The following is a 25542-nucleotide window of genomic DNA, read 5'->3' on the forward strand; positions in this document are numbered from 1 at the left end:
GTGTTCCTGACTGAATTTTTATAAAAAGAGATATTTCATGTTTTTTTATTTTAAATGCGTTTGATTCTGTCATTGTTGTGAGTTATTGAGTGTGTGTTGATGAACAACGTGACATCTTCTATCATTTAAGAATTAAATCTAAAACTCAATGAACTGTAAAGAAGTGAAAAGGAGATATACTGAACACTTTGTCCTGCACTCAGCAGAACTCAGCTATTACTATTAATATCCTCATGGAACCTGGAGCTGTCAATCACAGTTCTCTAGCCTCCATATATGTTTCCCCTGGAGCCTCCATGTGCTCAGCAGCAGAGGAGGAGCACAGACATGGCTGCTGCTGCTGCTCTGGAGGAACTTCTCTCTGAACGAGTCCAGCTCGGAACGTTCGATTCCTCCTGTCGACATGTAAACAGTCTGTGGTCCACACGGACGGGTTCTAGTTCTTCCTGATGGTCGGTGCGGCAAAACTTTCTGTGAATGAAGCTGCGAAGTTTCCAGACTGAGCCTCGAACCAGCGGCTGCTTCAACGGGATGAAGGTACAGACACATATTTACATTTAATCCAGGACAATATAAAGAAATCTACATTTTCCATAGTCGGAATATTAGTTTTTAACCTGTTTCCATCTCCAATGTGTCTTTATTGTGCATTAACGCACCAGTGAGTCCTGCTTTTCCTTATAAGGCTGTAACTCAACACTGACCTTCATCTATTATTAGACCTGAAGTTCAGGGACAGAACAGACACATGTTATATCAGGAGAGCTCAAATATAAAGTGATAATCAATGTTTTAAAGTTTATTTATTTGTTAGTATCAACCTACATGTGGTCCTGCACCCTGCGGTTTTATAATGAGGAGAAAAGACTATTATTATGTGTTCTGCCATAATAATGTTTGCTCTCTCTGGTGTAATAACGTGTTCTGTTATAATAAATGTGTTTTGTTATATTAATGTGTTTCCTCTGTGTTGCAGTGATCCTCTCTCTCATGCTGCCTCTGCACTTCCAGCGGCTCAGCTCGGATTAAACCCGGCAGCAGCTGCTCAGTGTTCGGCTGCTCGGGTCTCTCACCAGCCTCCGAGCTCCAGGTACAAACAAGTGTTCACTCAGAACACATGAGAACTGTTTCCGGAGAAAATCTGAGAAAATCTGTCTTCCTTTGCCATTCGAACCTTTTCACCTCCAGTAGAATCCTTGTGGTTTGACCTCTTAGGTTTTTTTCTCTCTTTCTAAATTGCTTTTCTGCATCTGCACTTTTGTTTTATTCAGTCAATTAATCAATCAAGACACAAATTAAGTAATCAGTCAATCACTGCTACTTTTACAATAAAGTAACTATAGTTTTTATGTCTGACCACGTTATGACATGCTTTTAATAACGTCGTCTTGTTACTTGGCCCGTGTTGAGTTGCAGTAACAGACTTCTAACACTTGTGTGCAGCACTGGAGCAGGTTGAACAGATTCTGCTCTCATCTCACTCAGCTACTTCTCCTGCATGAAAATTCCAACAAAACCATCAACAATATTAGGCTTTTAAGTGCTATCCTTATAGATATATGTTATACATATGCATGGGCTATACCATGACACACACACACACACACACACTGGGGTATCTCCTGCACTCCCAAGTATCTAAACTCTTCAGTGTCTTCAGTGGGGTCATTGAACGCAGCACAGCCCGAGTCAAGAGGTTATTTCTGTTTCCAGCCAACTGATAAGATAAATATGAGTTAAAATGTGGCTACAAGGAAAATATGATCCATAATGGAAAGTGAAATCTAAATAAATCGTCACCATGTCCCTCAGCTAACTGCACTTTAATTAACACCGTGTCCTGTCCGTGGACTCGAGTGCTGACGAGGGTGCAAACAGTAACTGGTGGAGACTCGACCCCCGACTCGGCCGGTTCTCATCGTACCTGCCTGGTTTGTGGGGGGGGTTCCACTACACAGTCAGAGCTGATTGGACGACATGTGACTTACTTATTAGGTTTTGGATTTGATTTGGGTTTAGGGGAACTGTCGGGCCTTGTGCTCCACTGAGTGTGATTCTTGTTGATTAAATTCAGAAGAGCAGGTTGTGATACAAGCCCCTGAAGCCGAGGTGTTTAATTAATGACTCATTATAAAATGATGAATCCGTGACATTAACAGCTTATTAGCACAAGTGGCTTATTAGAAAGTGAGTATGTGGTCAGAGGCTACGAGTTAAAATACGTGTTGTGTGTGAACAGGTGAGAAGGTTCCACACAGGAAGCAGGAATCAAGCTTTACAATGCTAACATGTGTGGAATTTAACACAAAACAACTTTCAGACTGTTTGTGTCTCATTCTGCAGGAAACAAACTAAAAAGTCCAAACTCAAGTTCAAACTCAAACTGAAACACTGGTTAAACACTGGAACAGGAGCGTGAGGAGCTCAGGGACAAGACACACACATGTGTATAGAGTGTGTATTTTATAGTGTTTATTTAATATATAATTAATATTTAATTCAATCATATATGAAAACACAACAAACTGCAAATCAAATTACCATCAGTCAGAAATGTCTTTAAAAAGGTTTATAACAGTAAATTATGACTCAGGTACAGAACCATGTCTGTTTGTTACAGCGTTGATATCTTTCTATATATCTATATATCTATATATACTGTATATAACTGGAGGTCTCCCCCCCCCCCCTCTCTCTCTCTCTCTCTCAGGGATGGTCGAAGTTGATCAAACGCCTCAGCAGCCTGGAGGAGGAGACGTGTCATCACAGCTGCTCACCGTGGATTCACCGCTTCACGATGTTTGATGGAGAAATAGTTCAAACTGATGTCATCATGTTTACTTTTATCTTGTTTTCTTTATCCTAAATGTGATGATACTTGAGCTGTGTTTCAAAGACATGTATGTCAAACATTAAAGCACATTTTTTACTTTCATACAACCTGGGTCTTGGTGTGTTTGGTTTTTCCATGAAGTGGTAAAGTTTCACGTCTGTGACGAAGGAAATAAAGCTTCTCTTCTGTCTCAGTTCCTCCTCTCGTCCACTCAGGCTCCTGAATGTGATCAACCAATTAGGATCGTTTCTCAATTCTCTCCCCTGTGATTAGATTAAATGTGATTTGCCAGTAATGGATGTGAAAGTTCCAGCAGGTTAAAGTCTTTAAGTGGTATGAGGGAGTTTTGTGAAGCACCACAGAGAACAGGCACAACGTGTGGACCAGGAGAAACACCTCCTGTAACTTAGTTTGTGGCTGAGGCTGAAGTTCAGAGCATCACGGGACACATCACGTCTTTCAGGATATCACTCCACCAATGTTAAACACTCCGGTACAGGGAGGGTGTGTCTCATAGTTCCAGCTCTAAATTAAGGAGCAGAATTCAATATGTTCAACGTATATTATCACCATTAATTAGATTTATTCTCAAGGATAAAACAACAAAGCGATAAAGAGAAGAGATAAACAAGGTAATTTACACAATAATTCCAAAATCTAATCTTCTTAATACATTCACACTTTATGTACAAAAAACAGAATCCAGCCGGATTAATAGAGTTAATACAGTTTTCTACATTTGAATATCAAAAAATATTTAAAAAAAACAATAAGAACAATGTAAACAATTTGAATAAACAGCTTGTGTAAGTTGTCATGGAAACACACTGATTGCAGGATGTGACTCATTCACCAGCAGCAGCAGCACATGGACCAAAGTGTGTGTTGCTGGTAGGATTTATCTTCCTTGTGTCATAGAACCGATACAAACACACATGAGTGAGTCACTTGTTCTGCGTCACATGATCCTTCAGAATGAAAACACACAGTGCAGTTTGCTGATGGCTGCTGAGGAGGAAGTTGATATCAATCACTTGATGACAGGTCCTGGTCCTAATAAAGAACTGATGTGTTATTGTCTCTACAGTGGTGTGTGGGTGTGCGTATTTAAAATGTAAATGTATATATCTGTACATATTTGTGCTGGATCTGTGATTTTCTGCAGTGTGAGGTTACTCTCCTCTAATTTGAGTCATCTGTCTCTTATGATAATGAGCTGTGATGTCACTTCCTGATCTGTACCAAACCTTTGAATGTCCTGTTCGTTCTTCACTTCAGGTTCGAGATGAAGATCAGTGAACAGCGACATCTTTTATTTATCTTTACCATGCATCAGCCAAACTGAAGAAGGCTGTTTAACTTTTACCCAGCAGGGTGCTTCGGTTTATTTACTTGTGCACAAAAATAGTCCCAAATTTCTGCAAGTATTTTCTCCTGTTTGAGTTATATTAACTAAAGACTACAGGACTTTAAAAAAATTAATATTTGTAATTTAGTTGTGAAGGGCCATGTCTAAAGGGAACTCTTGGAGTCACAGACATGATGCAGAAGCTGGGACGAATTCTTTGTTTAGTCTTTTTCATTTGCCAAAAGACTAAATGAATAAATGAAAGTTGGGTCATTGGGTGATGAAGTTCCACAGGCAGAGGATATGTTGGCCTATGTGAGGTGTGGTGGTGTCTGACTGGGATCCAGTGTCCAGCCCCTCTAAGCCCAGTAACAAGGCCCTGCTGGGTCCCAGCTAAAGCCTCCAGCAGCACAAACAAAGGAGCAGGGCTTTACAGAGGGTCGCTGCAAACTGCTGACTGTCCACTAGTGCTAATGCCCCCCCATTCTGTCCTGTCTCGCTGCGGCCGCCTCACACACACACACACACACACTGGGCTGGTTTGTGGAAGAAAGAGAAAGTTCACTCGTCCATATGTTGATATGTACACACACTGATGAGATAGTCCCTCTCTTCTTCTGTTTTTCTGTCAATCCATCCATCCATCCATCCATCCATCCATCCATCCATCCATCCATCCATCCATCCATCCGTCCATCCATCCGTCCGTCCGTCCGTCCGTCCCCCTCTCCCTCTGCCCTGGGACCCCTCCGCCCTCCCTCTCTCCTGCTCTCTTTCTATGTGTGATCACAGCAGCAGTGCAGCTCGTTCTCCCTTTGGGCCCAAACGGTCAAACCGAGCCCCCGGATCGCCACGACGACCACCTGCCTCCCCCCCCAGCTCTGCAGCCCAGCTCTCCCAGTTCCGCGGCCCGTGTGTGGCCTCCTGCACCAGTGTGTCTCCTCCGTCGGCCTCCTCCTGCTGACCATGTGTGAGTGTCTGCGTGGAATATTCAGAGTTACCTGGACACCTTCCTCCAATGCAGGTCAGGATGAACAACTTGTCTCTCTCTATGTGTGGAGCCGCTCAGCCTCCATTAAAGCAGCAGTTTTTGTATGAAGACAGGATTATTCTTAAAATGATATTTATGATTAAACATTCCCTTTATTCTTCTATTTGTAAATCTGAGCGCTATCAGCATTAGATTTGAGTAAATCCTTGTTTGAGGTTCGGGAGATGATTTATGATTCATGTCAGAATCAAACGAAATGAATCTTTCAGTTGATGATCTCATCCACTTTGATCCTGGCTGCTTTTCCTTTGACTGTTTCAGCCTTAAGCGTTTTCTCCTTTCGCTTCATGTTGTACATTGGTGGTGGTGGTGGTGGTGGTGGTGAGGGAGGGAGTTGTGTTTTTACTTAGATTGGAATATGTGTAACTTTTACTGGATCTCATCTGTTTGGATGTAGAGCAGCACTTCCACCTGCAGTGACAGGAGGAGGCTTAGTTCAACTCGTGGTTTGAGATGTACTGAATATGAACTCAAGTTGTTGATCCAGATCCACTTAGTTCTTCTTGTCGCTTGGTGACAACGTGATTGTCACAACGACAACAACCAGTCGCACAACCCGACCCTCTCGATATGCTAGCTGTCCATCAAACCCTGATAAACTCTGCAACCAGCTGGGTTAGGGTTCTTGTCTCCAGCCTCATTCTGACATATGAGTATTACTCGATGATTGGCTTCTGCCACACGAAGCACAAACAACACAACGCAGCACAAACAACACAACTGAACCACGATGCAGTTCGGCAACGCACAACGTCATCAATTCAAAGTGAATCGGCAGCGTTTCCGCTTCTAATGTGAACAAGTGAGATCCATTAGGATAATAAATTACAGCAAGAGTCGTATAAGTTTTACTGAATTACCAAAATATTTAAAGTATTAAACAAATTTAAACACATGTGAACCGATTTAAGAGAAGATAACATGTAACTGATCCACACACACAGGGGGGGTTCAGTTGTTACAGCAGCAGGTCAGAATGAGGTAAAGGAGAATAAAACATATTTATAAAAGGCAATAGATTATATATATATATATATTGAAATAAAATAAAATATGAATGCAAGTTTTTTACATAAATATCAGGACAAGCTTTTTCCATTAGAAATAGTACAAATAGTGTGAGTTGAGCACAAGTGACATCAGAAAACAGAAAGACCAGATACACGTTTGTCCACAGCTACGTGAGCATCACCTGTTCGTGTCCATCTGATGAATAAGAGTCAGATATTCATTGTTTCAGTTTCTCACAAAGTAAAACATCTGGTGTTGTTGGATTTTCTTTGACAGGTTGTTAAAAAAAGAGACCAAAAGCTGCAGAGTTTGATCAGTTGCATATAAGCGACTAAAAGTCCAAGATTTATAAACCCAGAAAACTTTCTAATCAACTTATAGTCAGATAATCTTGTAGCCTTAAAAGACTTTATATTTAAATTTCAGCTGCAGGCAAGTACAGACCAGCAGAGCATCCATTCAGTAGTTTATGACATTTGGTTTTAAATGCCAATCATAACTTTAAACCACATCCTCTCAGCTGAAAGATTTTATTCTGGACACCATGATTGATACTTGACACGAATTCAACAACCAAGACGGAGTTTGTCAGAGTTTATTTTGTTTAGTAAACCTCGGTTGTTCCAAAATGACCAACATTCAGAGAACTGAACTCCTGACATTCATCTCTATTATTACCCAGAGGTCAGGTGGCTCAGCTGCAGGTCGAGGCAGAGACAGGAAGTGAGCATTGTGTCACCGAGAGGGGTTTTGAGTTTGTGTTAAGTTTACATCAGAAGAATGTGTGCGCTGCTCGGTGTGTGGATACAAACGCACACAAATAACTTGTACAACAACATAATTCTTGTCTGTGTCTGTCGGTCCGGAGCCTGAAAGATTTCATGTCTCCAGAAGCAGAACCTTCAGTGTGACGACTCTGTTGTTTACCACCGGAGGGAAAACTCATGACTTTGAAAATGGAAATTTGAAATTCCCTAGGAATTGCTCCTGGTTCTGTGTGTGAACACATTGAGAGCCACTGGAAACTAGAATCAAATTCTCATCCTGACTGAATTAGCATTGAAGAAGTAACCTCGGAAACTGGTTTAAAGAAAAACAATGTCAGATTCACTCTCGGCTGCAGTCAGGATACGTGATTTACTGATGTAAATACAAGTTGCACTCCGCTGTACACATGTGCATCTGATGACAAGCTGACAGAGAAGAAACCTGCAGCCTCAGAAGCCAAAGAAACGTGTTGGCTGATACACATTTTACATAAATATGACGGGAACATAATGAAGAGTTTTATCTGAAACACAGCAGGCGAGGAGCTGATCCAGTTATCGACCTCCGAGGATAATGTGCATGAAGGAAACATTGAATTGTTTGGATTAAACTTGGATCCATGTGGGTTCACTTGGCTTCTGATGATGAACTCTTGAGTCGACAACTTAACACCCAACGTCAAACGAGCATCTGTCCAGCATCTGTCCAGCTTCTGTCCTGTATCCTCTGGGATCTTTCTCTCACCAACGGGTGAAACATATTCCAATATTCACTTGCTTGGTTTCTTAATAGGTCACTTTCTCTTTTCCTCTTGTTTGTTTTCTCCAACAATTTCCTCTATGACTTTTTGATTTTTATAAAAACTACCACGTATTTCTTCAAAGCATCGTATTTTGTTAACAGTGGTTATTTAACTGCATGTTGATCAGATGGAGCAGAAATCCTTGTTAATAAGCCCAGAAGCTATTCTCCCCTTTGCAGGCTGTCACACACACACACACACACACACACACACACACACACACACACACACACACACACACACACACACACACACACACACACACACACATACACAGCCTGCTCCAGTTTCCTGGCCCAGTTAAACTCTGATGGCTGAGGTCTGGTGGCAACTTGTTCCCGACTTGAACCAAGCTGCTCATCCTTCTGAAACACACCCTCCCTCCTCCCCACTCTCTTTAATCTGCCCTTCTTTCTATCCTGACGTCCCTCCCTCCCAGAAACATCATTTACAAGGATCGTGCATAGTCTGTCCAGGACGTGTCTCCGAGACGAGGCCTCACTTGTAGCTTATTGATCACGATGAGGGATAAATCATTTAAATCCCCAGCGATGTGGCCACAGATAACCTCCCCTCCCCTCTCTCACCCTCCATCCCTCCCTCACCCTCCATCCCTCCCCTATCCGACCCAGCCCCGGCTCCAGGCGTCCAGTCCTCCCCCATATCTAAATCCGGGCTTTGTGCGCGAGCTGGAAAGCAACAATGAGCATGTTAGCTGACACAGTGCTGGCTGCCTGATCTGCGCTGACAGCATCTCTCCCTCACACTTCTGCCTACTTCACTGGAATCCATCATCATGGGCTGAATGCAGAGAGAAGCCCAGTGGCTGCTGCGGCCTGAGCAGCGACAAATATCTGGAGAGTTTAACCGGAGTTAGTAAAGTTCACTGTTGCTCCTAACAGCTCCTCAGAAACCTGCAAGCAGCCATGTTTGATACGTTCTGTCAGATAAACTCATTTCATCCAGCTGAATTACTTCCAGTGGAGCGGATGCATCTCCAGCTCATTTCACCTCAGGGAACAGGAAGTCGTGTCGGACTTGATTTGCTCACATCAGCGACACCTTGAGTGATTTCTCACGGTGGCAGGTTCTGAATATGAGTATGAGTTTAACACCTGGGGACAGAGGTGGAGGACAAGTACAAATACAGAGAAATACATAGAAACAAACTAATTTAAAGTAAATAAGTATCTGCTATTAAGTGTTAGCATGTAAAGTGTAGCTTTACCTGAAAATAATTCTACTTAAGTACAGATAAATGCACGTAGTCACATCCCACTACTGCCTGATGATCTACATGTTGTGTTGGGTGACCTCTGACCTCTGGGATCAACAAATTAATATAATTAATAAAACAAACATCCACATGCACAGAAATGCAAACAGCAGGAAAACACTAAGCAGATAACACCCCTCCCACACACACACACACACACACACACACACACACCACACAACAGCAGCTGCTCGCCTAAAAGGAAGAGTCATACTTTTTCTAAATAGAGATCCAACGCCGGCTGTTTCTATTTTCAGACGTTTGCGGTAAAAATAACTTGCCGTAAAGTCCATCCAGGTATTTAGAGACAATCTGTCTTTTTTTTGTTTTACCTGTTTTCTGCTTTATTCCTGAGGTTTCTGAGTTTGCTCGCTCAGTCGGGACATAGAGGAATAAAATGGCCGATGATTTACTGGAGAGTGAAAACTCTTGTAACTGAAGTCAGACCAGTGCCAACTCATTTTAATCACCATGAGCCGAATGCACAATACATTTTTTTGGAATCTGTCCCATTTTTAATATGAAGTCCCCAGCAGATGCAGACGCAGCAGTTTGCAGTGGGATCGTAGATGAGGAGGAACATTATCTGCTTTTATTTGACGGGGACGATAAATCACTAAGTCAATATTGCTAATGTAGCAGCCAGGTTTTATTGCTACATCACTTAATAACCCTGCAGGAAACGGGGGGGAGGTGCTCTTATCTCTTGTGCCGAAGGGAAAACCTCAGCCTCAGATTATCATCGATGGAACGTTTAGTTTAAAGGCTTCAGGAAGTTCTCAATTTCCAGAATTTCACATTTCCCCTGATAGCAGCAGCTCGGTAGCATCTCAACTTACAATTCAAACGTCCTGATGATGCTGGATTTCATAATAAAAGTCTGACACGTTGGAGGAACGGTGCAGGAATCTGAGAGGAAGTCATTCAGGAGCTTCACAGCTCTCACAGACCGGCCACTATGTCACAAACTATGTTATCTTCTTCTCCTCCCTCCGTTATCATGGTCCTGCTGCCCCGCCCCCTTGCTGCCCTAATATGGGGCATTCCCTCTTGCCCTGCGGCCAATCAGGCAGCCGGGCGCGTCCCCCTTCCAGAGATGCCATGGGCCCGGGCCAGGCCTGAGGTTTCAGTGAGGGGAGCAACAGGCTGGCTGGTGGCAAGGGGGCAAGGGCTGCACACAGACAGAGGGGGGGAGAGATTAAAAATACCAACAACAAATCAACAAGCAGCTGAGGAGAGAGAGGAAGTGGACGTCAGAGGAAGGCTGAGACTGAGACTGTGCAGCTGCTGCAGGTGGAGACCTGTCACCTCTGAACCTGTGGAGGAGACACCCCCGAGCGTCGAGGTAGGAAGGATGGATGTGGTTCAATAAGTCTCTGAGCTGTTGGTTCTCTGCAGTCTGCTGATACCTGAGGGTTTTCTGCTCTGGTTCCTGGAGAACCAGCTTCAGGAGGTTACTGGTTTGGGTCTGGTGGTGGTTCCAGAGGGAGAAGCAGGTGGTAGACATCTCACTTTCTGGAGAAACAGCGGCAGATGTGCTTTGTTGCTTTCAATCAGCCTGATAGAAACTGGATTTTATTGGTGAGATATCACTATAACCGCTCAGGAGCTGCTGAGAGCTGCACAGAAGTGTGTGTGTTTTGTGGGTGTGTGTGTGTCTGTGTGTGTGTCTCCACATTGCTGATGTTTGGAGAGAATAACAATAGCACGCTGTGTAAATGCAAAGACACTTTCAGTAGGACAGCTGCTGCTTGTGTTTATTCCAACATGCCAGTAGCTGGTTACAAACACTCCGGCATTCAGGGCTTTGCGGGGACTATTTGCAGTGTGGCATCTCACTATGACTCCAAGTTTATAACAGTGTTTGGTAATGAGACCTGGCTCAAATAACATTTGAGCATTATTCATAACATTTATTTAAACCTTGACGTGTGCCAGGCGGGTGGAGCCTGCAGCACGGCAGCAGAGAGAAGCACCTCAACTCTAATTTATCCAAAATAATCAAATGTGGAAGATAATTTTTTAATTAATTCTTAAATTCTACCCATAACATTGACGCTGTTGCTTATTAAGTCACTGGAAGTTAATAACAGATCAATCTGAGACATGCAGACGAAGCAGGATACAGTCGGATAGAAGAAGCATCCAAACTAATCAGCAAACTCTAATTAAAAAATACCTACACATAATACATTTCCTTATATATATATATGGTCCAATCTACATTTTTGTCGATCCTGGCCCAGGTGTGGTTGTAATGATACGTCTTGAGGCCGTGGTCGAACGCAACCATTTCAAATAGCCTCGGCCTCAGCGTTCCACCGGTGACAGCTGCACTGGGACGGTCACAGGATCTGTTTGCCCTCCAGCTCCGGCTCAGACCTGCCCAGCAGCCTGGTGGTATGTGTTTTGGCCCAAAGAGAGTTCAGAGGCCGCGGGCGCCAAAACACAGACCGGACCCTGACAGAGGATCATCAACACATGTGTGACACTGGGTTACATTATGTACGCACTGTTGGGGGTAGTGGTGTTGATGCTGAATATCAGACTTTGAATAATACGTAAATGAAAGACTGTGCAACTACAAGAGCAGCTTGATAAAAATGAGTCTGAACAAGGAGAAAGTTTCCTCCTTCACTCCCTGAGCGTCTGTTCTCTGTAACTCTGGAGAGTGTGTACCATCTCCTGTAAGAAGAACTGACTGAGAGTCACAAACTGTCTCAATCAGCTCCAGTTGAAGAGTGAAGCTGAACTGCAGATCAGTTAAAAAGACTCAGAAGTTATTAAAAACCAGAGTTTGTCTCCAATATTCAGCAGGAAACTTTGAAAATGTGAAGAATTCTGACCAGAGTTTGGTGGATTTGTTGCAGCAGCAGCTCTTCTGGTTCAGGAAGCAGAGGATCATGGGTAATCTCCAGCGTTCAGTTGTGTTTCAGTTCAGCGAGTGGAACTAAACAGTCTGAGTCATCACTCAACTCGTTCTTCACTGTTTATACATGTGTGGAAGCTCCGAGCTTAAATTCAATGGTGACCTGAATGTTATACAGAGTCAGTGAAGTTGTATTAAAACATCTCGGCCGTAGCAACAGTGAGCTGCATGGTCACAAACCATCAGAGCCTCACAACAGGGGATTAATTTAGTCTTCAACTCTGTGAACTATACAGCTACTTATCTCAGATGAAGACCCTGGGGTCGAAGGTCAAGCTTTGAGATTCACACCACAGTCTGCATTTTATGTGACTTCATACAGAGGCTTGACTGCAGTGTTTTCCTCTTTGGAAGCATCTGCTTTATTGTTTATGAGCATGTTTACGTTAGAGCATGTTTAACTTTGTTTATCAGGTGGGACTTGAGCTCAGTAACTGGACCCTCCTTTAATTCTGTCTGGTACAAACTGTCACTGGGATCACAGGCCGAAGTTACAAATCGAGTCCTGGGTGTCAAACTCTTGTGGCACTTTGTTATTATGGTCACTCTGAGAAATCATATTCTTATTATGAGTTATTTTGAGGTAACATGTTGCTCTGGAAGATGTGTAGTAAGTAAAAATGTGTGTGTGTGTGTGTGTGTGTGTGTGTGTGTGTGTGTGTGTGTGTGTGTGTGTGTGGATGCGCTGAGACTAAATGACGTCAGAAACCAAATGATGGATGATGAGAGCAGTTTCCTGGCGACAGACTTTTGGGTGGGGGTGTTTTGCAGTTGTGGGTGTGGTTAATTTTAGACCAGGAAGCAGGGTCAAGAGTGGATTAGGCGGTTTGGGTCTGGGTGGGGGGGCAGAGATTTTACAGGAAGGAAGACTCATGTGAACAAATGTCATTTATATCTATTTGTTCTGTAAAATATTAGGTTTAGCTGAGTGCGGCCGGTGAATAACCTGAAATCCCTCCTGCTGTTTTTGTGTTTCTCACCATGTACTGAGTATATCTCCCCAAAACATCTCTACTTCCTGTTTACATGGAGGCATTTCCTGTCCGAGGGCTCACGTCTGCGGGTGTGTCTTGTTTTGTCCATCAGAGGCCGGGGGGGAGCCACGCTGGGATCTGTCCCTCTGATCTCAGAGGGTTCAGACCTGAAGCTCCCAGCAGCAGCAGCTCGGACTCGGACCCTGCTGGGCTTCAGTGGAAGTCGTAGCATCAGTAACACAACCGTGGTTTTGCTCGCCTCACGGCAAGAAGGAGGAATTTCATAATTTTCACTTTCACGCCCCAAAAAGGAAAATCACATATTTGTTCAGGAGAGATATATGAAGGGATGGCTTAAAGCTTCTACAAGAGCTGTTATGACTTTGAGAAACATTTACACGGATAAACCAAGTGAATTAAAATAAACACTGACTGAAAGTGTAAGGTGAACTATTTGGGACATTATCTTTTCGTTTTTTCTGAAAGAGAGGAAGCAACAAAGCCCAAACTGACCAATCACCGCTTCACTGTGTTTTTCTATAAACTCAGATTCGTAGTAACTGAAGTTGGTTTAGTATCTGGTCTAGAAACATTTTCGCTCCTCAGGTTTTGTGATTGTCCTAAAAGTTGACCCAATAAGATTTGGGTTACTGTGTGTTACTTTGTGTTACTGTGTGCTCGGGCTGCCACTGAATGTTAAATCGTATCGGTATTTCCTCCGTGTGTGTGTGTGTGTGTGTGTGTGTGTGTGTGTGTGTGTGTGTACTCTTATGCAACTGTGTGTGAGGAGAAAACCTATTTTTGTCGATATCTGGCCTCTGCTGATAATACCTCCGTCCACGACTAAATCCTGACCTCACATCCTCAGCTGTCGCTCACGAAGCTGCATCACCGCTGCAGCTTCGTGTCAAAGAAATGTAATTAGCTTTTGGTAAGGACAGATCTCTGGTTGTTTTCCTTGCAGAGGACACTCGAGTCCTTTGAGTCGTTCGAGTCCTTCCACGACCGAGCCAACTGGAGCAGCGTTAAGTCGTCCGTCGCTGATTGGCTGCGAGTTGCTTCTGGACAGGATGAGAGCGGCCGGGTCCTTTTCACAGGTCGGCTGCAAGAACAAGAGAAAGTGTTCAGACTGCTGCTGGACCAGTGGGACCACAGTCCTGCTCCTAACACACTGGTACACTAAAAGAGACGATGGTTAGGATACATTGGTAAAGGGAATTTGTACTACTCTAATATTAGTATCATCTTCTGCCCCAAAAATCCATCCATCTATCCATACATCTATCTGTCTATCATCCATCAGTTTACTCTGTATCCAGGCTTCTTTTGAATCACCTGCACCAAGAGAAACAAGACGTAGATTCTTGTTCAATCAGAGGAATTTACTCAATTCCAGCACATTTCACACTTTGCAAGTAAAACTGGCAAAGAAGTATTTTGCACAAAGATGAGAAGGTGCTACCAGATGAGGTTTGAGCTTCCTTTTCTGCTCCGTGACCTCAGGAACCCGCCGGCGTTATGAGATCTATCCTGGAGACAAGTGAATCCAGCTGCTGTCGGACCGAGTGCAGAGAGGCTGACGGCTCCAACAAGCTCTTCATCTTTAGATTCAGATCTCAGTGTGAAGCAGGAACTGAGACTCGTCAGCTGCACATTATTTGGTTGGGATGATTTTAGCAGGACGCCGGGTCTTTCACCCACTAAATTATAATGATTTAAACCTTTATTTAAACTATTATTATCTACATTTTATGCAAAGAGTTTATTTCTGATGTGACATTTGATTTATTTATATGGTGGTGAACATGTGAGAGACAGATATTTATGAGTTTGTGTACTTTGATGCATCTTGATGGTATTTTACAATAATTTGCTTTTAGACGTAAATCCACTGAACACTGTGGATTTGATCTAAGTCTGATCAACTGACAGAGATGACATTGGAACTTCACAAGGGTCGGGGGTGCTCAAAGCAAAGGCCTGTCTGCTGGCTCTGTTGTGATGTGAGGGGACAGGGGGGGGGGGTTACTGACAGGAGTGACAGCAAATCAATCTCAAGGTGTGGTGAGTTGATCCCACAGTGAAACAGGGGATGGAAGTGGTCTCTTCCAGGATGAGAGTTCACAGAGGAACTGGTCTCTGTGAGGGTCAATGGGGCCTTGTTGGGATGAACCAGTGACAGACACACACTCATGTGCACCCTGAGTGGGAAATGCTCTGTATTTATACATCACTATATAATCTTTATCTATCTCTAGTCTTGATTCATACAGTGCATCTCTGTGCAGCACTCTGTGATACATTAATAAAAGCAGCCTCTGGTTGTTGGACCCTGGTAGAAGCTTTCTGGGTTAAATGTCTTATTAAGATGATGGGAACAGGTCATGGGAACTTAATTTTGTTTTCAAAATACTTCACTACCTTTCACCTACGTCTGCAGAAGGTTGAGCGTCCATGTTGATTGGGGGGGCAGGCATGTGTGGGCCTGCAGACGTGACTCTGATCTATAATAAGACTGTTTGGCATTTTAAATCTTCACCTCCTCCTCCTCTGCCACGCCTCCATTCCTCCACTGTGTCCAGGGAGTGCCTCCTCCTCCACCTGCTGCCGTCTGTCTGTCACACAGCGCTGCACTTTAAAGATGCTGTCAAGTGCAAAGCTACACAACTTCAAATGTTGATAACAATCCTATTTGTACTTACGCTGAAATATTTTGGAAGCAGTTTATAAAGTTACACAGAAAACTTTATTTTGATTGTAAAAGGTTTTCAACTGGAAACTGCTGCATTGATTCATTTAACCCTAACCCGTCCAGAGGTTAGTTCCACGGTGGTTAAAGGCCGTCGGTGCAGCAGCGTCGTGGTCGCACCTGTTGTTGCTGCTGCACTTGATGAAATGTCACAAAGAACCTGAATCTCAACACAGCATGATGAACGTCTCTGTTTGCATTTTTGTTTGAATGCACAAAACATGAATATTAAGGATCAAACGCGACCAAGTTCATTTCATCGTGATTAAATAAAAAGATTGTCAATTGTGGATTTTACGTCTAAAAGCAAATTATTGTAAAATTCCATCAAGATGAACCAAATTACACAGACTCATAAATATCTGTCCCTCAAATGTGCTTTTTACATCTTTCTCATGATGTTAAAGAAAGTAAAAGCCTCCCAAAATCTAATAGATTGTTCCTCTCAGAGCCAAACCACATCCTTTCATTGAATTTCATCTGTTTTTGTGTTTGTGTGTTTAGTTGCTTACAAACATACAAACCAACAACTGTCTGAGCGGCTCGAGTCTTGACAATCGATCATCATGTTGTCCTCGCTGCAGCAGATGAAGAAGAGACTCAGTGATTCAGTGTTTTCATCACCTTTCCCTTCGTGTACCAGACGTCTCTTCTCACTGAACCTGGTTCTGTTCCCTCCTGCGTCTGCTGCTCTGGGACTGATTCAGTGAATGTGTGTTATGTGTTCCCTGTGACCTGCTGGACACCAGATACCTGCAACCCACCCAAACAGGCCCGGCATCCCAATGACACTCTACACGCCTTCCCCAAACACACACACACACACAGATGGGCTTTCCTCTTTGCATACACAAAAATAAACACACACAAACAGCTATGCAGTTTATAAACAGTCATCACATGAAGGTGGGACTGTGAGGAATGAGATCACAGGTCCCTCGGAGACAGAAAGTGATTCACAAACAAGTCCAGCTGCTGATGGACGGACAGTAAACTGACAAACTCTTTATTTAAATCAATGGCTGCTGTTCAATGTTAAATGTGGACGACGTCAGTAAAGACCTTTTCTGGTCTTAACGACTCGAATGTCTTCAATCACACACAATCATTCAGTGCTTGTTCCTTCACGTAGTCTCTTCTCTCACGTACACACACGGTCCTCAGGGTCAGTTTCTTTGACCGGCCGGTCTGGAATCGAACCACCGATTCAATCTGTGTGTTTCCAAAGGAGCCAAACAAACACCTCTGCTGTCTGGTTCAATTCTTTCAATATAACACAAACAACTCGGTGCTGTGGAGGATTTCTGCGGAAGGTTTTCACGCCATGACTTGGATTAAGCTCAGCCGAGGAGGGACTAGTTTCTGGGACCTGTTCACCTTGCACCACGATAGTATGTGTGGATTTCCTGCAGATGGTTTGGGCTCGGGTGGCCGGGGCGGCGGCGTGACCCAGACCACGGAAAGAATCTGAAGCTCGCCGTCCCAGAAGCCTCAGACCGGCGCTCATGTCACTCTATCAGATGCTTAAACTCCACATGCACACGCCTGACGTGCACCTGATGCAACACTCAATAAGGAACACTACTAATTTACTGTTATATGATACAGGCCTGTTCTCATGGTGTTTGAATCCTGTGGATATGGAACAAGCAAAGTTTAAGTTAAAGTTCACTTTTTAAGTCTTCTTAAGTTTTAGAAATAAGTCTTATAGGAAACACAGGGAGACACGGGACAGAGTCTGCAGTGGAAAGGACATAAATTCAATATCGCATAAGAGATTGTTCCTTTCTCATGCAGGACGTTTAGTCTTATTTCTGTTTCTGACCTTGATTCATGTTGATTTATGTCATTGTTCAGGTGTCACCATGATTACGTGCTTTTATCTCAAAGAAAAAACAGTTCAAAAAATCCCTTTTCCATAGATCCTCACATAATGACCTGTGTTGTTTTGTGTTTTTCTGTTTCAGACTCTGACAGAGAAGAGGACAGCCATGGTTTCAGTCGGACCAGAGATTCAGCCGTAAGTGAACACTCGTCCTCATGATCTGAGAATGTGAGAAGGATGAAAGGACCTCAATCTTTACAGCTCCATATCGTTGTTTAATGTGTTCGGTTGCCCTTATCAACAAAAGCTCTCTGGACATCTTCTGTGTCTTCTACATGTGTGTGTGGAATTGAATCCAATCCTAATGGGTAACTCTTTATTTCTAAATAGAATAAGTATAGCTGGTAGGTGATGTGAGGAGGAAGTGACGTCGAGACTCTGTGACAGTGGCTTTATGATTCTGTTAAAACTGACAAAAAGGCAAATATGTGAATAATTCTTCAATAAAAGGATGATTAAAGAATAAGAAATAAGAAATTCCCTCCTCCTGCGCTTACAGCACCATTGTTCTTTAGGAATTTAGCTCAGCGTCCACACTGGGACATTTATAGTCGTGACAAGTGTGTGAGGTCACAGCAGCCTGACAAAAGGTGAAGCGTCGGAACAGGATGTTTATACGAGATTAACCATGTGAGAGTTTATGGAGCGAGTAGAGGAAGGAGATATGGGAAACTGGGACGTGACATGTTTCCTCGAGAAAGAAGGTACAAGGTAAAACAACCAGTGAAATCGTTCCAGTGGAGAAAAGGAAGAAAACACAAAACCAAACAATAGATATACGCAGGAGAACAAACACTTAATTTATGTGTCTAAAGGAACTGTGTGCAGACGATGATGAGTTCATCTTCCTCTGTGTTCTGACTGAAGTTCACTCATCGTTGAGTTTTCCTTTGATTTGTCATGAATCCTCAAGTTAATCGCAGCAGCAACACGAGATCAGCAGCTCAGAGTAAAAACACCCCACAGCTCGTGTTTCCTTTTTTTATTATCACTGCAGAGAAAATTGAGAGGGCCTCACACACACTGCATGAAACACCAGGAGCCTCCCAGTTCAACCAGTTCCCTCCTGCTGAGCAGCTCCACTGGAGCAGCGGAGGCCCGAGAATGTCAGCGGTTATTAAATTAAAATGAGAACGTTCACATTGAACCTCCTGCTTCTTCCTTCGTCCCGGAGGAGGTTCCCTCAGGCGGCAGAGCAGAGCTGCTCCGGAGGCACGAGAGCAGGAAGTGTCTGATTGTGAGTTCACAGCGTGGTCCTCTCTGTGCGCAGGTAAAAGACAAGAGGCGGTCGCCCCCCCCCAGCAGATCCACCACCGGCCCTCAAGGCAACCCTCACCACAGCGGCTCCACAGACGAGCAGGAGAGCCCCGAGAGAGTGGTGAGACACACACACACACACAGACACACACAGACACACACACACACACACACTGAAATCCACACACTAACCTGGGAAGTCTGGATTGAAAACTGAGGTATCAGATGGATTCACATGAAATGAAACAACTGATTTGATTTAAATTTTTAATTCTAAATTTAAATTTGTCAAAGTCACTTCATCTGTGTAAAAACAAGACAACCTCAGCATTAGACTGTGTGTGGAGCTAATTACCTGTGTGTCCACTTTGTGTGTCCACTGAGTGTGTGAACACGTACTGAGCTGATTCTGATCTTCTACTTAGCATCAGTATGTTAGCTTGACCCTGTGGGCATGTTAGCATGCTCATAGTGACACTTAGTGAAATTAAATGAAAATATAAAGTAAAATATGAAATACAATCAGGAAGAGCAGTTTTATGAGTTTAAACTTTTGTCAGACACCAAAAGCAAAGCACTGTGGTTTGAATTTCTCTTTTAAAAAGTACATGATGGTGAATACGACTATATCCCATAAAGTGTTAAACACTAACAATAAAAAATATTTGGAGTTAAATCTTTGTGATTTACTTTATTTAAAATGAGAGTCTGTTTGGCTTTGAACCATAAACTCTGCAGTCGCATGAAGAGAAAAATCCTCACGTTAACATTTTGATGATCTGCGGTGTTGCTCAGATTAATTCCGAGATGGCGACACAACATTGTGATTGACCTCCCGACCCCCGCGGCCACCAGGCCGGTGCAGACTGGATCACAATGGGCCAGGCCTGGTCTGCTGAGGTCATTGTCCGCAACATAAACAACCTTTCATTTCTCACAGCTCAGCACAGATGCCAGTCGCGGCCTTTTCATGCCTCAGCAGCAGGTGCTGGACGCAAAGGCGACAACAAAAAACCATCAGAATGTGGCGGAGCTAAAAGCGGCTGCAGGTGTGAGGGAGCCTGTAAACACTTTGACCCACATTCACCGAGTAGAAAGTCGCAAGTTAGCAACTTTAAGAGCGTTAGCGTGCTGCTGCTGGTCCAGAGACAGCGACACCTACTGGTTTCTGACAGGAACAGCAGCTAAGAGGAGTTTCGCGGTTTCCTGGTTTTCATGCTAAAGAAAATGATTCACAGTTATGTAAAATTTGTTTGTAAAAAACTGATACTACACATTTCTAAATACATATATTTGTATAAGCACCGAGGATCATGTTCTCTATATTTACTTATCTATCTTATGTTATCACATCAATTGTTATAACTTAAGAAGTGGAAATGCACACTTCCAATTACATTAATGTGTGTATCAATGGGAAGTCACCTTTAATTTATCAGCTGTTGCACACTAATGAATATACTGGTAATATAATGATAAACTTTATTTATCTGTAAACTTCTCTCAGAAATAATAAAGTTATTCCATTTAAAAACAATATATAAAAACATAAAAGTAAAATAGAAACAGGAGTTCTAATGACAATGTGACACAAAGAATCAGAACCAAAACCCAAACATTTATTTGCACTAATTCAAACAACTATATGAAACACAAAAAACTGCATTTACAGCGAGAGCATGTGTGAAAGAGTGAGAAACTAAAAAGATTTAGAGTAGAGTGATAAAAGGAGAAAGAAATGATCAGATAATGGGAACATTTGGCCCGAGTGTTCCCAGTGGAAGATGAAGAAACCACAGCCCCACAGATTATAGTTTTAATTAATAACCCCAGTTTCATTACCAGTAATAACCTGGTTATTCTCGTCAGGACGTCCCCCCCCCCCCCCTGCAGACCATGTGACGCCTGTTCTCCGTGTCCTCAGGTGCAGAAGGAGAAGCTTCATGCAGAACTGAAACAGGTGCTGAGTCAGAAGAGAAGTCACCTGAGAGAGTCCACCTGCCAGCTGGCCCAACCAGAGATGGACCCGGATCCCACAGAGGAACAGACAGTAAGCTGGAACCTCCTCAACTCTGTTAATGACACTTTTCAGACTAAGGTCTTTGGTACGTTTATTGATATTAGTGGTGAATTAGTCACTATTGTCGCAGGTTATCGTAAACTACTGGAGATCATGATTAATTTGATTTCCTTAGTGCTTTGAAAAGTGGATGTAGACCAACAATAGAGTGACTTGCCTCCGTGACACTTTAATGGATAAATGGATTCAGAAGGGAAGTAAACAGTTACATGATTTACAATAGTTTTAATATATTCAACTGATAAAAATAAATACAAGAAAGAAAAATAACACTGTTCTTAGTGTTGTTTTACTTATTATTCAGACAAACAGGCTTCAATCTCCAATCTGCTTCCTATTGGAATCTAGATTAAGACCAGTGACTTTAAACATTAGAAAATGTCCTTAAAAGCTTAAATTTAAAACAATGCAGTAATTATTCTGCTGGGGTAAATTGCAGCGTGAGTTGAATATTATACCGTCAGTCAATGATTTGTTATTCCGCTTCAATATGTGGAAAACTGAGGGTTTCAACCAACTTTTTACTGCTACAACTGTTTTACTGTAATTCAGCCTGAGCCCAAACTAACCACCATTAATAATGAGGACGAAACAAATCACAGATAAAGATCTCAATCTTGCACAAAGTCTTGATTATGGTGATGAGTTGTCTGTGTGTGTTTCAGAGCGTGGATGAGGCCTCCAGCTCCATGCTCATCGTGGTGGAGACAGAGGCGGAGGCCGGCGCCAGCGGCTACAGCGTGACCGGAGGCGGCGAGCGAGGGATCTTTGTCAAAGACGTCCTCAAAGACTCTCCAGCTGCCAAACATCTCAGTCTGCAACAAGGTGCCTGCAAGGACCTCAGAGTCATCTCACTATGCTCCTCACAAAGAGATTTAACATGAACACTATCCAAAACTGATGTGAACCGGCAAATTATGCTTTGCATTTAAATATATTTTATTTAAATATACAACAAATATATTTTTGATATTTTTATCCCAACGGAAAAAACGATATTATATTTATGAAGGTTGGAAATTCCTTTAATTGGGAAATATTGTAATATTAATGAAATTAGGATTTGGAAGAAGTATAAACATGAATTGACTTATAGTAAAATGACAAAAGAGTGAGAGTGGGGATTTGTAAATATACGATTCTTATGAGTCAACTTGCAGTTCCATGCAATGGCCACAGGAGGGCAGTAAAAACTAACATCCACAGATGAAACTTGACACTAAAAGCACAAGAAATAGTTTGATTTTAACGATTCGGGTGATGACGATATTTACAATCATCCCACAGTCGTCTTGTATTGATTGGTTGTATTAGTACTACTGCTGCAGTTCTGCACTGTGACCACCAGGGGAATGAATGTTCAGCTTTCGTCTTCTGGGCTCTAAGTTTGGTTGGGTTCCAGTTGTCGTTCCATGGATTTCAACTGCCCTTGAGATGTAGAGGAGATAAAATACATATCAGATTGATTTTGCATTTTTAGAAGTTTCATAAATCACTTTGACAGCCTGGAGTCATTAACTCTTGATGTGCTCCGTGTGAAGGGGACCAGCTGCTGAGCGCCAAGGTCTACTTCGACAACGTCAAGTACGAAGATGCGCTGAAGATCCTTCAGTGTGCGGAGCCGTACAAGGTCAGCTTCCAACTGCAGAGGACCATCCCCGGGGCCGAGGTCAGCGTGCAGCCTCGAGCTCCCAGCGTGGAGGTCAAAGGTCCCAAAGCCAAGATGGCCAAAATGGTAATCAAATATAAACTGTATTTACATGTGATATACATTCCAACTAAAAAGTGGGATTTGAAACAAGGTACATTGATATAACTTTAGATTTTAGTCGCAACTTAAGGTATACAACACAAAGGTTTAACACACTCTTTGTGTATTTCAGAGTGTAAAGGGCACCAAGGCGTTCAAGGCCAAGAAGAAAAGAGGAGGTCGCTTTGGTCTGAAGAGGCTAAAAGAGAAGCGCAGGGAGGAGCTGGTGATAGAGGGAACGCCCCCCCAGCTGGAGATGAGTGATGTGGACGTGGAGTTCTCTCTCCCCAAATTCAAACAGAGGAGGAGTGTGAAGGCGGAGGCAGAAGGAACAGCAGCCAAGGCAAAGAGGAGGATCAGGTTGGACTTGATTGTGTTTGTTTTCCGTGTCAAACGGTCGCAGTTACAGCCAATGTAATCTGAAGAGCTGCATTTCAAAGACATCAGATGATTACCTGGTTAGTATGATTTCAATGCAATTCTCTTTCTTTCCTTTCTTTACACCCTTCTCCCAGGTTTCCTCGTATGAAATCAAAGGGAGGAAAAGTGGAAACAGGACAGATTGAGGGACATGCAAGTATTTCTCCATCTGAGATTCCTGGAGCCAAAGTGAAAACCAAAGAAAAGGGATACAAATTTGGAATCACCTTTCCAAAGAGCAAACACACAACGTCCGGCTCAGCTTTGGATTCTGGATCTGTGGAGGTGAAGCCGCCGGGTGTGAACATCCAGCCACCAGCAGTGGACTTCAGCTTGTCTGGTAATAGAGACATGGACGGGGACAGGGGAGCGCTGAAGTTTAATGTGCCGGACGTGGAGTTTGCTCCCTCTTCGGCTGAGGCATCTTTGCCCACTGTGAAGGGAAAGGCAAATATCAAAGCTCCAAAAATCAAAATCAAGGGAGGAAGTGATGCAGCTGAAGGAAAAGGAGATGCAAAGCTCAGACTGCCAAAGTTGAAATTACCCAAAGTTAGACTCTCACGTCATTCAGATGAAATAGATGGTGACATGAAGATAAAAAGATGGGTGAAAATGCCCAGTGTTGACGTAACACCTCCAAAAGTAGGAATCAGAGGAGCGGGGGGGATTGGTCTCCCTGAAGCTAAGCTGGAGGGTAACCTCTCAGGAAAAGCTGCATCGATTCAAATTCCTTCTGCTGATATTTCTTTACCGAAAGTGAAGGGAAAGTCCGACATTGACGTCTCACTCCCAGAGTATAAAGGAGCCGGGAAGACCACAATCAAAATGCCAACAGTTGACATCTCAATGCCTGATGCTGAGTTGGAATTGGACACCGGACGGAGAATACCCGATGAGGTGGAGGGCACTTTCAAAGGGCCCAAAATCTCCATGCCACAGGTTGATATCTCATTACCCAAGATGGGATCACCTGATGCGGATATGGAATGTCCAGGGGGTGGAGGGAAATTCAATCTACCTTCTGTTGACATCTCTCCACCAAAGGTGAAAGCGGAGGGTGAAGATGTGGATATGGACTATTTTGTTGGTGGTGATGGGAAGTTCAAAATGCCTAGTTTTGACTTATCTCTCCCAAATATTAAGCCACCAGAAGGAGATGTAACTATAAAAGGACAGAAGGTGGAAGGAGGCTACAAGTTGCCCAAAGTAGACTTGACCCTTCCCAAAGGCAAAGTCGGAACAACTAATATTGAAGGAGAAGGAAAATGTAATATTCCATCATTAGACATATCTCTCCCTAAAGTGAAGACAGGGGAGTTGGACGTCAACATTGTTGGCCCTGAAGTGAAAGGACATAAATTTGGATTGGTCACACCTGATGTGGATGTGTCTCTGCCTAAAGGCAACATTTCTGGAGACGTAAAAGTCGAAGGACATGTTGAGAAAGGAGGAAAATTCAAAATGCCCTCTTTCGATGTTTCTGGGCCCAAACTGAAACAACCAGACGTGAACATCGAGGGGCCCGGATACGAAGGTGGAGATAAGATCCAGATGCCCTCTGTTGATATATCTCTGCCGAAAGGAGAGATGGGGGGTGACATTGAAATAGAGGGTCCATCTACCAGAGGAGGGAAATTCAAAATGCCCTCACTTGATGTCAGACTCCCTAGGATGGGGACATCTGGAGCCGAGGTTGACTTGCAAGGACCTAAGATTAAAGGGGGGGGAATCGAGGCACCATCAGTGGACATTTCTTTACCGAAAGGTAAATCCAAGGCTGAGGTTGACCTAGACGGAAAGGGAGGCAAGTTTAAAATGCCTTCGTTTAATGTAGATCTTCCAAAGATGAAATTCCCTGAGGGCGAGGTTGTTCTGCAGGGACCTAAAGTTAAAGGGGGAAAGATCAACATGCCCACGGTTGATATCTCAGTCCCCCAAGGAAAGCTAGAGGGAGGTGGGAACATTGATGGAGGTGAATTAAAAGGAGGCAAACTCAGCATGCCCTCTGTGGACATTTCTCTCCCAAAAATGAAACTTTCCGAAGGAGCAGTAAAGCTAGAAGGCCCCGAACTTCCAAATGTTGACTTGTCACTTCCCAAGGCAAACGTAGAGGGCAACATGGAGCTCGAGGGCAGCGGTGGGGGCGGAGCCAAGTTTAAGATGCCGACTTTTGACATCTCACTCCCAAAGACAAAAACAAAAGGAGAGGTTGACATTGATGGGTGTGAAGTCAAAGGGGGAGCAAAGGTCAACATGCCATCACTGGACATCACTCTTCCTGCCATGAAGTCCCCACAGGGGGAGGTGAAAGTCCAAGGTCCTGAATTTAAAGGAGGAAATATCCAGATGCCTTCTCTTGATGTGTCACTACCCAAGATCAAGTCCCAGGGAGGTGACATCGACATCGAA

The 25542-nt window shown here is 43.4% G+C and overlaps 1 protein-coding gene across 1 annotated transcript in view; it reads left to right on the forward strand.

Annotated features, from left to right (window-relative positions):
- Positions 1–5147: 5147 nt before the first annotated feature.
- The window catches only part of prx (periaxin), a 38329-nt gene continuing 17934 nt past the window's right edge, over positions 5148–25542 (forward strand). Inside the window, exons 1-9 of the mRNA XM_061073643.1 lie at positions 5148–5205; positions 17709–17761; positions 18897–19004; positions 20808–20933; positions 21629–21788; positions 22505–22698; positions 22847–23073; positions 23229–25239; positions 25294–25443. Of these exons, the coding sequence (XP_060929626.1) occupies positions 5148–5205; positions 17709–17761; positions 18897–19004; positions 20808–20933; positions 21629–21788; positions 22505–22698; positions 22847–23073; positions 23229–25239; positions 25294–25443 (3087 nt within the window). The remainder of the gene's footprint in view (positions 5206–17708; positions 17762–18896; positions 19005–20807; positions 20934–21628; positions 21789–22504; positions 22699–22846; positions 23074–23228; positions 25240–25293; positions 25444–25542) is intronic.

This window comes from Limanda limanda, chromosome 6, assembly GCF_963576545.1.
Source record: "Limanda limanda chromosome 6, fLimLim1.1, whole genome shotgun sequence".
Lineage (NCBI taxonomy): Eukaryota > Metazoa > Chordata > Actinopteri > Pleuronectiformes > Pleuronectidae > Limanda > Limanda limanda.